The following is a 13647-nucleotide window of genomic DNA, read 5'->3' as shown; positions in this document are numbered from 1 at the left end:
ATCATCTCAGGGTCCTGAGATAGGGTTGTGAGATGGAGCCCACATCAGGCTCCATGGTCGGAGGGGAGTCTGCTTGAGATTCTTTCCCTCTGCCCCTCCCCCCACAACCCCCACCCTACTCTTGTGCACACACACTTTCTAGTAAATAAATAAATCTTTTAAAAAAAAGACAGATTTCACTTCTTTCTTCTTTGTTGACCAATTGACATGCACATACCAACAACAATAGTGAAAAGCTCTTTTTGTTCAAATATTAAGTACAATCCATTTGTCAACTTCTTGTACAGACAAGTATTAAAACACACTTAAGAATAAAAAATAGATGCTCAATAATAAATTAGAATAGTTTATAAATGAAAATCATTAAGATGTAACTTAAAATATCAAACAATTATAACTATATGAAACCAACACTCCTGAATTTTTTTTAATACATACCATTTTGTGGTTTTTGTTCTTATCTTCCCTTAATAAGAACTTATTTTTAAATTCCTTTAAAATTTTCTAATGCCCTAGAAATGTTGCATAAATTATTCCCATACTATTAAGTGTTAATTATATTATTGTATAAAAAGGTAATTTTATGTCTATCAGATGATTAATTTTAAATAAAGATGATCTAAAAACATGGTTAGAGAATGGAAATCCAGACTTATATATTACATAATTAAGTGCTTTTATACATTAAAAAATACTTAGAAAAATTACTTAGAAAAATTTTGAGCATATATAAATTTTTGTTTGTTGCAACTCATCTGTGTTATCATATTATTAACTGCAAAGATTTTCTTTCCATACAAAGTAAACAAATATATTACTACCTTCTGTGAAATAGCAATTTTAACTTCTCCTTGGAGAGCTTCAATTTGCTTTTTCTTCTGTTCAGTCAATTGCTTTAGCTCATTTATGTTCCCCTGAAGTTGCTGTTCTTCTTTTTCCTTTTGTTTTAAAGTATTCTGGGCCTGTACAACTTGTCCCTGAACTGAATTGAGTTCCACCTTCAACTGATGAGAAGTCTAAAAGAAAATAAAATCTGTTTAGCATTCATCATTCAATCAAGACACATTTACTGGGTGCCTTCTACACGCCAGGCACTACCCTAGGTAGAAAGTACTAAGCCTGGTGGCCACAGGTGATCAGTAGTAAACCAAAAAAACAAAACAAAACAATCCCTGCCCTCATGGAGCGTTCATAACTCATTCACTATTAGATAACATGCTGGATTAATCTTCAATATTTGTTTAATCTTACCTTCCTTTCTAACTTATAAGTATATTTTTGGATAGAGCTTATAAATGAGTTAGACTAGTATTACCTTGCATCATAGAAAATAGGAACATTAACATCAATCTTTAGGCTACTGGAATGTCTACTGTCTTTCAAAAATATTCTCAAAATGCTAATTTAGCCTATTGGTCACAGTTAATCAGAAAGAATAGGTCCATATTAACTATGATAAAACTAAAATCATTTCTGGCAAATATGTTTAGGATCTGTCTGATAACACTAAACTATACCATGCAATAGTTTTCTTATTTAGAGACCTGGGGCATATTGTGCTACTACCTTGTTTTTACAATCTACTAAGATATATTTCTGTTCAAAATATAGAAGTCACACTGAGGTTCTTCTGTGGCCAAGGGGAACTACAATGACCTCCCGCCCTTCCAGCCAAAGTCATGTTTTCATGTTTTATGCATATTTCATTATGAACCTAACTTGAGCATCTGACCATATTCAAAGTTACTTTTTAAAAGTTTCACTGCTACATATGGTTGCTTCAGCTTATCTCCAACACAAAGGGAAATGTTTTTGTGTAAAACAGGAGTCAGGCAGTGTAACAATGATGATGATTACAATACGATAACCAAAGATAAAGTGATAGCTAACATTTGAGCATTTATTTTGTTTAAGGGTTCCAAGCACTTTGAAATATATTAACCCATTTATCTCCTATAATAATCCTATAGCATAGATTCTATTATCAGCCCCATTTTACTGCTGAGGAAACAGGAGCACAGAGAGATTAAGTAATCTGCCTAAAATAAGGCAAAACAGCATACCTAGCAAATGGCAGTCAGGATATAATCTGGACAATCTGGATTCAGAGCTTGAGCACTAAGCCACCATAATTTTGCCACTTAATGACTGGCATCTAAAACGCAGGTGGTCTTTCAAGCAACAACCAGACTACAATCACATTAAGGACTTCTCGGAACTAGATTTTGCTGCTTTATCAAATCAGATCTCTAGAAAAACTGCATGCCTGGACTCTTAACTGCTAGAGGTAGGTCTTCAGAGAATAACAACTATATATAATACCCATTTATTTACTCATTTGCTTGCTTATTTTGGATGGAGAGCAATAAAAGCATTAACCACAGAAAAATCTGCTGTTATACAACCATTAACATACCACTAAATATAAATGCCCATGAAATAAAGAGCCGTTAAAAGATTATTTCTATGGAAAGCCTATCAAGATATTTTTCTCAATCATAATAATATTCCTTAATCTAAATTATCTAGTTAAAACTCTATAGTAAGTTGACTCAATTAACTTTATTAATTATAATCCTTTATTTTGGTTCTTTCATTATAAAGTAGCTTAAATCTTTTTAGTAGTAGGTAGAACACAAATGACAATTTTAAACTTTTTTTTGTGATCCATTATATTTCAGAGAAATAAACCTCCTTTGACTTAAGTATCAGTTTGAAATTATTTTGAAATACAGACATTATTCTTTACATATTTTATGTTAGAGAAAAAAAAATCTTACCTGCTTCTCTTTTTCAAGTGACTTTTTCAGTTCATTCTGTTCCTTAAGTGTGTTCTCCATCTGTACTTGAAGCTGATGCTTTAATTCTTTGCAAGTTTTTTCCTAAAAAATATCAAAACTACATTATACAGTAGATATTTGTAGTAAGTTTAAGAAGTTTGATTTATATGCTTAGTAAGATCCACACATGGAAATACACTAGAATCATTGATGGTTTAGCATGGGATAGAATCATCCATTTGAGTTATGAAACAGCCAAATATTATAGCAGTAAAGGTAGACGGGCAGAAAAAGGTTAAGAGCTTCTATCATCAACCAGCAGAACACTTTGGAAACCACGTTTTTATATCACACAATTAATTACAGTTAATTAACTTGTCATGCTATTTTAAAAGCAGATTAACAAAAGGGGCAGCTGGCTGGCTCAGTTGGTAGAGCATGTGACTCCTGATCTCAGTGTCCTGAGTTTGAGCCCCATGTTGGGCGTGAAGTTACTTAAAAAAAAAAAAAAAAAGCTCATAAAAGCAGAATAACAATCTTCAAGAAAATGGAAGAAAGGAAATTTTTGTAAAAGAAAATATTAAAACAATAAAGAATCACATATTAAATATGTGTTTATATTACATATAAATATACATATATATAAATTCATATAAATAAAGAATAATCACAACTTAAGGGAAGATATACATATAAGAGATATTTTCTCCAAACAGAAAGGAACATAAAAGTAACATACTAATTTCATATATTTTTTGTGATACTAAACACTTTCACTGACGTTCATATTGAAAACAAAAGAATTTTACTTTTGCTGTTACTCTGTTATTCTGGGTTAAAATATTTTTTTTGAAGATTTATTTATTTATATGAGAGAGAGAGAGAGAGAGTGAAAGAGTAAGCATGAGCAGGGGGAGGGGCAGAGGGAGAGAAACTCAAGCAGACTCCATACTGAGCCCAACACAGGGCTAGATTCCATGACCCTGAGATCATGACCTGAGACAAAATCAAGAGTCAAATGCTTAACCAACTTAGCCACCCAGGCATCCCATGGGTTAAAATATTTCTGAGAATACATTCCCCCATTAAGCATTTCCTGAAACTGTGACTTTTATTCCATATAGTTTAAATATGTTTTATGGTATCTCTAAGACATGGCATTATCTAGAGTTCTAGAACACTCAGAACATTTAGAACATTCACAGAGAATTAGAAAGTTTATAGTACCAGAATTAAAAGTCATCAAGATCTTCTGATTTTTTTTCTGTTTTTTCGGGAAAGAGAATAATGTTTGAACCAGCAGCTACATTCTCTATGAAAATGTCTCTGAGGACTAACAGGCACAGCACTCTCTCCCAAATCCAGCATCATACCAGCAATTGACAAAAACTGTATATTTAACTAAAAGTTTCCTGGGCCTCTGGAAATTCTACACACAAACACCAATATCTTTTTCTCAGGTTAAGCAATCCCAATTCTTTTTCTCATAAGAATTATTTAAAATCATTTAAATGTAGGATAAAAAGTCAACAGTGGGTTAAGCAGAAAAACCAGTACATTTTAAATAAAAATCACTTCTACCTAAGTAAACATAAACAACTAACCAAATCTAATATAGCAGCTTTTCCTTTCTGATTTTCCTTTTCAAATTCACTTTTGGAGTTCTTCAAAGAATCAGAAACTTTTGATAAATTCTCTTTTGTTGCAGAAAGCTCTGTCATTAGAGTTTCTTTCTCCATCTTCACTTTTTGTAGTTCTGCTGCTGCTGTTTGAATTTTGTTATTCAATTCCTTGTGCTGCATCTTTGCATCTTGACTTAAATTTTCAATTTCTTGTTTAAGGATTTTTTTTTCTTCCTCTTGCTTGGTAAGCATTTGCTTAATATTTTCAAGGGCTTCAGATTTTTTCTGTAGATCCAACTTTGTACTGGATACTCTAAATATTTAAGAAACAATTTTTTTAAATAATGCATAATTTACCATTCCTAATTTAGCATTAAAAATTAATAATTATTTTTTAATTAATAATTGAGTTTTAAAACTTTCTTGTGTAGCTCAGGAGTAAAAATAATAATTTAATGTCATAAAACCACACAACTGAAAACACCTTAAATCTGATCTGATCATTTAACAGATAAAGATGATTTTCTTTAAGTCAAATAAGTTAAGAGTAACTTAAGGCTTAATCCAGTCTTGTCTATTGCAATGGATGCCCCACAAAAATGTACATATAGCAGACCCTCTCGTCTACAACAAGGTTTTCCGAGTACCTTAAAGAATTTATTCATTGTGTTAGCCCCCAAGCATATAGAGAACTTTGCCTCTTTCCTTGAAAACATAAAACACATTATGAGTTTTTTAGATATTAAACTTCAAAACACGATTAACCCAGAAAGAATAAAGTAAAAAAATAAAAGAAATAGTTCATTTCGAAGAGAGAAAAGACAAAAGATTTATTTTAATTCTAGAACCTAGCAGATTATACAAGAGACTTGTTATCATTTGTCCCTTAATTTAAGTTTTCTACACCTAAATGAATAAGCTACAAGAATAAGGAAATGTAGATAGAGCTTTAAGAAAGTTAAAAACTTCTACTGTTTTGATAAAATGAAATTATGCACCAAAAGAAAAAACACGTTAAAGATCAACCATTTTTAAAGTGAAAATAAAACCAGATGCAAAGTAATATTTCTTGAATGCATACTATTTCTGATGTACTTTATAATCAGCATAAATTTAATAATGTTAAAGAGAGGTTGTTAAAAGATGCACTAGCCACAATTTGAAGTTGGGTATTCATACAATACCAGAATTACATTTAAACTTTGAAATTTTTCAACTTTTATTCTCAGAAACTTACTTTTATTTTCTAAAAGTGGCTAGAAAAGATGAAGTTAAGTGCATTCATAGGATACTGTACCTCACTGATTTTCAAAGGTCTAAATAGAAAGGTCATTATCTTTTTAATATAGTTAAAATTCCTATCAAGCAACGCTAAAATTAGAACTTGATATATATTACTATGCTACTTAACTTTTCCATTAATAATTATTATAAAATCATAAGATTATGTGAATCAAAGAAGGAAAAACAGAAATAAAGTCTTCCATTGTCACTGTAAAACTTTAATTTTAAAAAGGGCTCCTGGGTGGCTCAGTTGTTAAGTGTCTGCCTTCGCTCAGGTCATGGTCCCAGGGTCCTGGGACTGAGTCCCACATCGGGCTCCCTGCTTGGCGGGAAGCCTGCTTCTCCCTCTCCCACTCCCCCTGCTTGTGTTCCTGCTCTGGCTGTATCTCTCTCTGTCAAATAAATAAATAAAATCTTTAAAAAATAAATAAATAAAATAAAAAATAAAAAGGGTACTAGAGGAAGTAATAAATAAATCCACAATCATAGTTGGAAACTTAACACCCCTTTCTCAGAAATTGACAGAACAACCAGAGGTGGGGCGGGGTCGGGGGAGGCAAGGATATAGAAGGTTAAACATTATCTGGAATGAATAAATCAAAGGAACAAAAAATACAGAATAGGGAACCTACTCAATGGTACTGTAACAGAGCTGTCTGGTGACAGATGGTAGCTACCATTGTGGTGAGCACAGCAGAACATATAGAGATCTTGAATCACTATGTTGTACACCTGAAACTAATGTATCATTGTGTGTCAACCATATTCAAACAAAAAACCCTTTCTTTAAAACACTATCAACTTGACTAATCGATAGTTATAGAACACTTTACCAACAGAGAATATACCTATGTGCACATGGAAAATTAACCAAGATAAACCATACACTGGGCCATAAATAAGACAGTTTGAAAAGTCTAAATTTTACAGAGTATGTTCTCTGTTCACAATGGAATTAAATTAGAAGTCAGTAACAGCTATCTAGAAAAGCTCCAAATATTTGGAAAGTAAAAAACATACTTCTGAATACTCCATGTATGAAAGAAAAAAATAACAAAGGATATTAGAAAGTACATTAAACTGTACAGTAATGAAAATACATTGTAGGATGAAAGCTGGAGGGAGAGTTGGATGCACTGATGTAGGTGAGCCTTGAGAAAGGGGAACCTTGCCCTGTTTTTTGGGCTGAGCCCTGGGATCAGGGATAAGGCTTAGTCAAACCCTGGATGTGTTTACCCAGCCCTTTTTTCCTAGGTGGTACAGTAGAAATGCAAGACATCACATAAAAAAACTTTCCATAAAGTATATAGGCAAAAAAAGACTTTAGCATTAAAAGGATTCCCTACCTCAATATGAAGCCTCTGAATGAGTTCTGAACCATGAGATTAGAACATAGAATAGAAATGGGCCCATTTACATTGACCCATTAGAAATGGAAAGAACCTTTGGGCCCACAGGGGCCTTGGGAAGAACAAGAACCAACTCGGAGGTGATCTTCATGGACTGACGATTGGGTTCCAGAAGTGATAAATTACTCAGTGGGTGATATAAGAGATCATATGTGCTCCCCAAATACCTATGCACTGGAAACTATGATGCTAACAGTGAGAAGGAATGCCATTTAAGGTATACAATGCACCTCTATATCCTCAAATTCAAAGTATCCGGACTTACTTCACTAAATGTGAAAACAAGAAATTTTTCATCATCACTCCCAAACAAGGACAAAACCATGAAGGTGTTGAACAACTTAACTATCATCAATCTGATGGGTTTTATTTCATGTCCCTGAAGGGTACCTTTCCCAGGCTCTCAGCTTTCATCTTTACTACGGAGAGTCAAAAACCTTCATACACTTGACACAGATCAAGACTGTCAACTCAGTCAGAGAGGCCTATTTGGCATTTAAAGGTAGAGTCTACTGAACTGTGATGGGTCACATGCCCTCCTTTGAAAAAAATCCAGATAAATGGAGTGGAACTGATTTTTATCCATCAAAATTCTGGTGAGTTATATGTCCACTGAAGATTTTCTGGTAAGACCCAATGCAAGCATCAACATCAAGAACAAGCTAAGCATGAGACTAATTCTACCTAAGGAGTGAAGAAAGATGCCCCATCTCAGCACTTTTATGAATATATGGGATATGTCTGGAGGCACATACCCACTCTGCCACCAAGGACTTTTGAAATTTCATGTACCAATTCATCTTTTAGATCCTAATATCTTTTTTTTTCTCTCCCTTTTTCCAAAATCAGATCCTAATATCTTCTAAACTAATCCATCCTTATACTCAGAGCTGTCATAAATAAGCCCAATTAAGCACTTAGTACAAATGGGAAAAGACAATCTTCCTCAAGGTAATTTATTCCATCTGTTGAAAAACTGTCATACTAAACTGATTTTACTAGACTACGACATGTAACTACCATCTGCAGAAACCTGACAAAATACAAAGAGGGTGAGTAACTGTGAAAATGAAACAGATATTATAAAACGTGGACAGCCACAGGAAAGCTTCCACATTAAAAAGCTATTAAAAAAAAAAAAGGCAAACTAAACCCAAAGTCTAAGGAAGAAAATACTAAAGAGAAGATGAGAAATAAATGAAATAGAAAACTGACAAAATCAGGAGTGCCTGGGTGGCTCAGTCGTTAAGCGTCTGCCTTCAGCTCAGGTCATGATCCCAGGGTCCTGGGATCAAGCCCCGCATCGGGTTCCTTGCTCGGCAGGAAGCCTGCTTCTCCCTCTCCCACTCCCCCTGCGTGTGTTCCTTCTCTCGCTGTGTCTCTCTCTGTCAAATAAATAAATAAAATCTTTAAAAAAATAAAAAAGAAATAAAAAGAAAATTGACAAAATCAGGGACACCTGGCTGCCTCAGTCAGTAGAGCATGTGACACTTGATCTCAGGGTTGTGAGTTTGAGCCCCACATTGGGCACAGATCCTACTTAAAATAAAATAATTTTTAAAAATAAAGTTCTAAAAATAATAATAAAGTTCTAACCCTAAAAAAAGAAAACTGACAAAATCAAAAGTTTTTTATAAAATTGATAAACCCCAAATTAGATTGATCAAGAAAAAGAACATAAATTAGCACTATTAAGGATAATAAGAAGACATCACTACAGATCCTACAGACCTTAAAAGTATGATCTTGTGAACATTATACCAATAAATTTGAAGTTTAGATTAAATGGACAAATTCCTTCAAAGACACAAATTACCAAAACTGACTCAAGTAAAATATTAGAAAACAAAAATAGCATTGTATCTATTAAATAAATTGAATTCTAAATTAAGAAGCAACCCAGAGAGAACTTCAGGTCAGCTGGTTCATTGGTGAATTCAATAAAACATTTAAGAAATAAATAATAACCCTCACAAACTCTTTCAGAAAGGAGAAGAAAGAAAACTGTCAATTTATTTTTAAGACCAACATAACCATAATTCCAAAACCATGACAATGATATTAAAGAATACTGCAGACCAAGAGTCCCCATGAATGCATAGAAAATTTTAAAGTATTATCAAGTCAAATATAGCAATATATAAAAATAATACAGGATAATCAAGTGGGATTTATCCAAGGAGGGCAAGGTTGGTTTACTATTTAAAAAAGTAATCAATGTAATTCACCATATTAACAGAATAAAGGAGAAAAACCATATGATCCTATCAATAGATGCAGAAAAAGAAGCTGATATAAAAATTTTTTAGAAAACTAATATAGATAGGAATGCCCTCAATCTGATAAAGGAATCTAGAAAAAAAATACAGCTAACCTCAAAATTAATTCTGAAATATTTTATGTTTCCAACCCAAGGCTGGGAACAGTGCAGGGATATCCACTATCTTTTTATTCAAAAGTTCACTGGAGGTGTCAGCTAACAGTAAATCAAGAAAAAAACATAAAAGGCCTACAGACTGAAGAAAAAAGAAGTAAAACTGTTGCTAATTCACAAATACCAAGATTGTCCACTTAAAATATTCTAAAAACTATACAAAACAAAAATGTGAATTTAACAAGGCTAGAGGGTAGTAACTCAGGACATAAGACTCAATTGTATTTTTATACTAGCCACAATCAGAAAATTTAAAAACAATTCCATTTACAATAAAATTGAAAAACATAAAATATTTAGGATTAAATTTAGCAAAAGATATTTAAGATTCCTATTTTAAAAACAACAAAATGTTAATCAGAGATACTAAAGAAGATATAAATATTAGAGAAATACCACATTCATGGATTAGAAGACTCAGTATTCTTAAAACATTAATTCTCCCCAAATTGAACTACAGATTCACTGCAATTCTAATCAAAACCCAATAATCTGATTTATAGAAATGGATAATATTAAAATTTATATGGAAAAGCAATAAACTTAAAAGAGTCAAGACAATCTTGAAAAAGAACTAAATTGGAGGGCTGATACAACCTGATTAATAAGACCTATACCACAAAGCTACAAAAATCAACATAGGATGGTACTGGTGTCCGAACACCATATAGACACAAAGACCAAGAGAACAGAATAGAGCCCACAAATAAACCCACATATATAAGGTAAACTGCTCTGACAAAGGTACCAAAGGCCACTCATTGGGATAAAAAAGTTTTATCAAAAAGTGGTACTAGAATAACTTAATGATGTATGGGGAAAAAAGATGATCCTGGATCCCCATCTCATACCTCTCACAAAAATAAGTTCAAGGCAGATCCTAGACCTAAATGTAAAAACTGAAACTATAAAATTTCCAGAAGAAAACATAAGAGAATTCTTTTTTTTTTTTTAAGATTTTATTTATTTATTTGAGAGAGAGAGTGAGACAGAGAAAGAGCACAAGAGGGGGGAGCGGGAGAGGGAGAAACAGACTCCCTGCGGAGCAGGTAGCCCGATGCGGGACTCGATCCCGGGACTCCAGGATCATGACCTGAGCCGAAGGCAGTCGCTTAACCAACTCAGCCACCCAGGCGCCCCATAAGAGAATTCTTCATAAACCCTGAGGAAGGCAGAGGTTTCTAGAAAAGACACAAAACATTAAACACAAAATAAAAACAAATGACAAATTGAATTCAACCAAAATTTAAAACTTCTTTACACTGAAAGACACCACCAAAAAAATATAAAGCAAAGCTGCTAGGAAAAGTCTTGATAATCTATTTGTCTGTCTGCTTAGCTAGCTGGCTATCTGGCAAAGGGTTAGTACTTTGAATATATAAAGAACTCTTACAAATCAATAATAAAAAGATCCAATGGGAAAAAAATTTTAATAGGCAAAATAATTTGACACTTCACAAGTGAAGAAACGCAAATTAAGCCCACAATAAGATACCATTTCATATTCAATAAATACCTAAAATTAAAGGACCACCAACACCAAATACTAGCAAGGATATAAAGCAACTGAAACATTCCCAGTAGGAGTATAAAATGGTACAGCTATTTTGGGAAAAGGTCTGGCAGTTTTTCATACATTTAAACATACATCTACCCCACCATGACCCTGAACTTTCACAAAAATGCTTATATAAGAATACTGATAGCATCTTTATTCATAACAGGAAAAACTGCAAACAACCCAAAAAATACCCACCAACAAAAGACTACATAAACAAATTGTAGTATATTCATTCAGTGGAACAATATTCATTCAACTACATGGATGAATTTAAAAAATAGCACATTAAGTGAAAAAAAAGCCACTCATAAAAAAGAACATACTGTATGATTTCATTTCAAAAACACACAGCATCAATTTATGGAGACTGAAATCGGGAACTGTGGTGTCTACAAGGTATTGACTAGAAAGACACCTGAGAAAACTCCATGGGTAATAAAAATGTTTGGGGAAGGGGGTGCATATTATTACACAGAGTATATATTTACTAAAACTCAAATTGTATTATGTGATATCTGTGCATTTAATGGTATGTAAATTTTACTTCAATAATTTTTTAAAAGGTACACTGATTCTAGTGTTTCCCTTGTGCTCAGAAATACAATCTGTCAAGATGCATCACAAAGCTAAAACAGATCATTTCTTATAAGAAAGTATACATTCCCTACTTGGTATAGTCCCTCAAAGCCGAAGCCTGATAGCTCTTGGGTGATATATAGAAATACTCCTCCATTTGTTACTTTTACATTAATTTATTCAAATCAGTGAACAACTCAAAACAATTGCTTTAACCCAGGGAAATGAGTACCATATTTCGGTTGAAAAGAGACCAGATGACCCAAATTTTCAGTCCTTTCTAGTGAAGGTAAATTTAACCATATTATGATGGCTTCATTTTTCATTCATTCATATTAACATCTGAGTTTACAGAACCAACATAAACATTTAATAGATCTTTAAGCCCTGCAATAGCAAAATTGAAACCATAAGATTTTAATAGTTTATAATCCTCTCTCTTAAAGTAGTTTAGCTTACATTTCTTTCTCCATTTCAAGCTGTTTACTCAATTCTGCGGCTCTGAGCTCTAAATCCGTATTCAGCTGTCTTTGCAGTTGTAGATCCTGCAAAGCTTGTTCCTTGCTTCCTTTAACTTCAAGAGTATCGGCTTCTAGTTTCTATGGAAGAAATATAATACAGTAACAATTTTAATGTCAATAATTATCCATCTATTATTAAATATAACATTTTTTGTTTATATTCAAATTGGTGTTGACATAACACACAATAATAACCATAAAATATTTATGTTATAATAAAAAACGCATTTTCCATCTGAAGCCATTGCTGAGTAAAGGAACGATTTATCTTGAAATCTTTCAGAGGACCTACCAGCAGGCTGTAGATGTGACAGGCAGTCACTAAGTTTCTACTTTTAAAAATTAGCTCTAAAAAAGAGAATAAACTTAAAATAATTATATCTATTACTTGAATAAAAGTTTTAACTCAAGTATGAAAAGACAAGGTTAACAGGTTCACATGTGGGCCCACTTAAAATATATTATCCTTTATATTCAGTGAACAACACTCATGTAATTATAAATATTTGAAACTAAAATGGAGTTATCATGTCATCCTTCTCATTAACATTTATTGACCCTAAATATAAAGTCAGTTAAATTCCTGGTTTTGCATCTTTAAATTCTTGGTTTAGAGACTGCTGCTCTTCATAGCATAGTTTCTGTCTCTTACACATACATATCATATATACAATTGTGTGTACTTTTACAAATTTACAAAATCAAGCTGTTAAGTGTAAAGTTTAAGTATCGATGAGCAATGCATTTTCTTATATAGTCCTAATAATTTTGTACCCTAAATATTTTATAAACCAATCTAGGTAATGTGGCTCTTATTCAACACTTATACTGGATATTTGATGTAACTGTAAAAATAACTATATAGAACACATGGAATACTTCCTAAAATAATTACCAAATGTTAAAGATCTGATAATCACAAGAGACACTACTGGTTCTAAATAACTATTTGTAAAAGATACCCAAAGAGAATTCTCATTAGACGCTTTTCAGCAAAATGGTCTCTCTACTCTTTTCAAACTTAACAAAAAGTAATTTGTCATTATGATCATCACCGGCCATAATGAAAAGAAAAATAACCCATAAACAGAACTGTAAACATACAACATTCTTCCATGTTGTATCAGTGTTGATATACACATATACACATACAGATCCAATAGTTCTACAGAAGTGTTTCATCTGATTGTGAAGGTATAGCTTACATAAATAGTAATTTGAGAAATATTTGTTTAATTGATAGTAGATCCCATTTAAAGGACAAAGGACTCAGGTCAAATCCTCTTCTGATAGGTCTAGTCATTTAATCTCTTTAGAAAATCAACAGTTTCACTTGGAACTGTGTTAAAGTAAGAAACAATTTACCACAGTATATACTTATTATTAAACTAAAAACAAAATCCGAAGGGTATAAATGTAAAGTTTAAAGAAAGAAGTCTGTCATATGTGAACTATATATT

The 13647-nt window shown here is 32.6% G+C and overlaps 1 protein-coding gene across 5 annotated transcripts in view; it reads right to left on the bottom strand.

Annotated features, from left to right (window-relative positions):
• EEA1 (early endosome antigen 1) overlaps window positions 1-13647 on the bottom strand; it is a 128034-nt gene that overhangs the window by 20347 nt on the left and 94040 nt on the right. For all 5 annotated transcript variants that reach the window (XM_045872863.3, XM_064590796.1, XM_064590798.1 and 2 more), the window contains 4 exons: window positions 12126-12265; window positions 4385-4715; window positions 2781-2882; window positions 822-1016 (listed from right to left, as the gene is read on the bottom strand). In XM_045872863.3, the coding sequence (XP_045728819.1) occupies window positions 822-1016; window positions 2781-2882; window positions 4385-4715; window positions 12126-12265 (768 nt within the window). The remainder of the gene's footprint in view (window positions 1-821; window positions 1017-2780; window positions 2883-4384; window positions 4716-12125; window positions 12266-13647) is intronic.

Source organism: Mirounga angustirostris, unplaced genomic scaffold (assembly GCF_029215605.1).
Source record: "Mirounga angustirostris isolate CCGP_5_RB_7025 unplaced genomic scaffold, mMirAng1.0.hap1 SCAF_5, whole genome shotgun sequence".
NCBI classification, from domain to species: domain Eukaryota; kingdom Metazoa; phylum Chordata; class Mammalia; order Carnivora; family Phocidae; genus Mirounga; species Mirounga angustirostris.
Note: the sequence above shows the minus strand (reverse complement) of the source record. Positions and strands in the feature narration are given on the sequence as shown.